The 4,574-nt window shown below is 29.2% G+C and overlaps 1 protein-coding gene across 1 annotated transcript in view; it reads left to right on the top strand.

Annotated features, from left to right (window-relative positions):
- The window catches only part of LOC108765169 (serine-rich adhesin for platelets), a 142,081-nt gene that overhangs the window by 135,526 nt on the left and 1,981 nt on the right, over positions 1-4,574 (top strand). Inside the window, exon 4 of the mRNA XM_018513730.1 lies at positions 3,365-3,817. Within this exon, the coding sequence (XP_018369232.1) occupies positions 3,365-3,817 (453 nt within the window). The remainder of the gene's footprint in view (positions 1-3,364; positions 3,818-4,574) is intronic.

Genomic DNA, 4,574 nt, shown 5'->3' with positions numbered 1-4,574 from the left:
AAATAGCTGTAATCTAGCTGTAACTTGTATGTCACAACAAAAGCAAACAGTAACATATACAACTGTCCGTTTTAGGTTAAAAGCATGTATCAGCGATGGTCATGCGGACCCATGCGTTCATTTAAGCGGCTCTAAAATTATTACTTAAGGATCTGTGTGTAGTTCTGTAATTAGCGTATTTATGAATTTGCGTCCGCGTTAGTATTATATGTGTAAGTTATAAATTATAATAAGCTGTACTGATTAATTAATCCTTAAATTTGATCTAATTCTAGTGAGACAAAGGTTCCGGGATATTTCAAGTTCAATTCCAGCTAAAAAAATTTTTTTATTGTATTTTAAATATTTTTTTGTAATTTTAAAATTAAAAGTGTCATTGAATATTAATTTACATATGAAGAAAATTCTACTTATTACTCTTATTTGTTTATTTTATTCAGATTATCACTATAATATATATGGCTATGACAGCCTCTTTACAGCAAAATGGTTATGCAGTTGAATGGCTGCGACATCGTTTCCACAGCCCAAAAATGTTGTCCCATTTTTGCTGCAACAACTTTGTAACAATGTCATAATGACGTTGTGGCAGTGACTGCCATAGACAAAAATAATGCTGCGGTGTAAGTTGCGACAACATTATTGAAGACATTTTGAAGCTTTATGGTGGTTATGACAACCTTTCCGCAGCAAAATAATTGCGCAGCCAAATGGCTGCGACATCGTCTTCAAAGCCTAAAAATGTTGTCCCATTTTTGCTGCTACAACTTTGTCACAATGTCATAATGACGTTATAGCAGTGACTGCCATGGACAAAAATGCTGCGATTTAAGCTGAGACAACGTTATCGCAGACGTTTTAAAGCTTCATGTGTTACTTGGGATGGTATTATCCTCCTCATAGTAATATAAAAAGGATGTATTTAATGTACTAACTTCAAAAATATACTTGATGGGAGACGCTATTGCGTCTCCTGATGTTTTTTCTAAATAATGAGCAAATTATATCCAATAAATAATTAATATTTAACGTATTAATATTTTATTTTACAAAACCTTACATTAACTTAATCCTAATATAATTGTCGAGTGCCCATCCACTTCACTTCGCTTGGAAAGTCGAAAGCCATGTGAAACAGTACAATTATAGACAATTCATTTTGTCCTGTAAAACAGTAAACTTTTTTCATTAATAACTTTTTAACGAAGGACGATCATCAATCAAAACCTATTGGAGGTCATGACCTTGATACATGTCGAGATCATCGGAGTTGGGTCCCTTCTTGTCGATATTTATCTAGTTTAAATGTAAAATCATTTTGTTACTAAGTGATAGTGCAACTCTTGAAGAAGAAAAATCACCTCTGTAGTTTGCTGTGCGATTGCTTAAAGATGTAAAAATTAAGTTTTCTGCAGACAAGTTTTTAATGAACAAATAGCTTTTTGCAAAAAATAATAAACGTTTCGGGCTCAAACTGGGACGGATTTTTTCGTTATAACGAAGGCTATATTTTACGAGAATTTCAAATCTCGATGAACAGAGAGCGAATGAAAAAAAAGGCCTTTTTCGGTGATCTTTATTTTTTTAAATTTAACTAATAAATCGATCTTAATATATATCTTAATATAGATCTTAATATATATCTTAATATAGATCTTAATATAGATCTTAATATAAATCGATGTTTTACGTTTTACTTTCTTCCATATAATCTTTCGTGCTGTAAGCAGAAAACCTGTTTTTTTGCAACTAACATATTTCTCACGCGAGTCACGAATCTCAAATATGTACATTTCTTTTCTGCTGGTCTTCCGAACTTCTTCCGCTTTTCATGAAGAGAAGTGCCAATTTACAATTTTTTTCTGAAATAGTACTTTTTAGTCTAATTCCACTCGACTATATTTGCAACTTGGCTGTACATGCTTATAATCAGGCAATAGTAACAATAAAAAACAAGCCCGTTCAAGCCAACATTTGTTTTTCGAATGCACAATTTATTTACGTGTGAATTAAATAAATCGTATCAATTAAATAATAAATGTTTCGACTATTACATTTTGATCCTTATAATCAGGATTGAGTAAGTTAATGTTTTTTTTAATTTTTTGAATAAAGTTAAAGTTAATGGCTTTACAAAATTAATAAATCTAAGTTAAAAGTTGAAGGAATAAAAAATGAACTTAACAAAAGTTAAGTTAATATTGAATTAACTTAAGTTAAAAAAGAGTTAATTTCGAAAAAAATTATTTTTGAGGTCAAAATGTCCTAATTTTTCTTAAAATAAGATTAAATAACTACAATTTATAGATTATTAAGTAAATTAAATTTTTAATTTTTTTCATATATGATATAACATGTAACGATATAACTATATAAGTTATATAACTTTAAAAAAACAGCCAGCATAGAGAAGATATAAGATTAGTAATTATATTTTTTTAAATTACATTTTAAGTTAAAAATAAACTATCAATAAGAATACAACGTATCGATAATGACAAAATATTAAATAATAACAAAACTCATAATTCCTCAGAATCACATACATTGCAGAATCACGTGTGAAAATTAATAATAATAATTGACCTTTCTGATTATTAGTTCTTATCAAATTAAAAATAATTATTAAAGTCCCTCCAGCATCCCCTTTTGCAAAAAGCGCGTAAGCGTTAATGGCTTCGGCACATCAGCGCGATTTGCGACTTGCAAATAGCCAGATAGGTTTTTACTGTTTAATAAACCTTAAGCCATAAGAAATGGACCAATTACAGTCGAATATTCTCCTCGCATTCGACTGTAATTGGTCAATTTCTTATAACTTAAGGCTTAAAATATATATTGTAAATTCGGACTAAAGCTTATGGCATAAGGCATGAGCCAACCAGAGGGCTGTATTAGCATCTTAAGAAATTACTTAAGATGGTCTTAAAATATGAACGAATTACGAATATACGCCCTTAGTCTTATTATATTTTATTATTTTTCTAAGGCATTTAAAAGAGATAAAAAAATTGTCAACTTAAAAAAAAAAAGTTAAAAAGTTAACGTTTAAAAGTAACTTAGTTAAGTTAAAATTTAATGCACTTATAATTAACTAAGTTAAGTTAAAAGTTATTAACTTCATAACTTTTTTTTTTCAACTTTTAACATTTTAACTAGTTACTACCTAACACTGCTTATAATATATTGTCAGAATAAAAATTTATTCTATTTTTTATTTTCATTAAATTAATTTCGCTCAACAACATTTCATTTTACACTTGTACATTCTATCTGATTTTGAAGTTATGAAATCAAATAGAAGCGTGGATAGAGAAAGACAAAATAAAAAATATAACACATGAATTTTTAATATTCTTTACAGATTGAGAGAAGACGAAAGAGCTTGTTCCCAGTTCAACCAAAACCTCCTCAAGGTTTTAAGGATTACTTGATGAATCGTTGCACTTATGTATTAGCCGGTAATGCAAAAGAACCGAATGTTAATCCACCTGTTGGTTTACACGGAGCTATGAAAGATCTGTATATTGAACAAGAAAAAGAACGATATCGTCTTAGAATGCAACATGTGGTTGAAAAAGAGAAATTAGTTTTGTCAGTGGAACAGGAAATTCTTAGAGTTCATGGTAGAGCGGCTAGAGCACTTGCTAATCAATCTCTTCCCTTTTCCGTTTGTACAATTCTTAAAGACGAAGAAGTGTATAACGTTATTACTCCTGAACAAGAAGAAAAAGATAGGAATGCAAGGAGTAGATATAATGGTAGATTGTTCTTAAGTTGGCTTCAAGATGTGGATGATAAATGGGAAAAAATAAAGGTAAAAATATAACTAGATAATAATAGGTAAAATGAATTAAAATATTATCTCTGTTAAGCATGTTTTTATACTGCAATTTTATTGGTCAAGTTTAAGCCACTTTTTCTAGTAAAATTATCAAGACATTCGCAATGATTAAAAATGAAAAGCTTTTTGAAAATTAATTTTCAAATAAAATAAATGATAGAATTATATTCTTCAATTAATCTCGAGTTTTTTTTACCACGTATTTATATTATTATACTTGATTATAAATATACAATATTGAGAATGACCTCACATTATCATATGAAAAATAATAGTTTCAGTCGAATTGGCTGAAATTGTGATATTTTTTTTTAATTAAAAGATACTTATTAAAAGTTTTCTTAGGCAAAACTATCAAAAATTAGCTCTAGCGTGATTTGAAAATTACTATTTTGGGTCTAATCGGACTGAAAAGTATCTTTATTTATCTGCTAAACTTTTCATTTTTTGGTAACTGTTATCTCAAGGGGATCCTAAAGATCTGTATTACCGACTAAACACGTATAATTTTTGTATAACGAATACTCTTTTTCTCTTTCACGGATTGGAAAATCCTTTTCCAGGATTAAAGTATTCGCATTACGTGTTTGTGAAATGGAGTCTACGCTGAGAATGATAAAAAATTTCGAAATCGATATATTTTTTACCATTCCTTAGTGTAACATGGCGTTTCAGCCGTCAAGTCGTGACAACATTTGCTTGATATGAAAGCTTTGCAACCCGAACGTAC

Source organism: Trachymyrmex cornetzi, unplaced genomic scaffold, assembly GCF_001594075.2.
Source record: "Trachymyrmex cornetzi isolate Tcor2-1 unplaced genomic scaffold, Tcor1.1 scaffold471, whole genome shotgun sequence".
NCBI lineage: Eukaryota > Metazoa > Arthropoda > Insecta > Hymenoptera > Formicidae > Trachymyrmex > Trachymyrmex cornetzi.
This window is presented reverse-complemented; position numbering and strand designations above follow the sequence as displayed.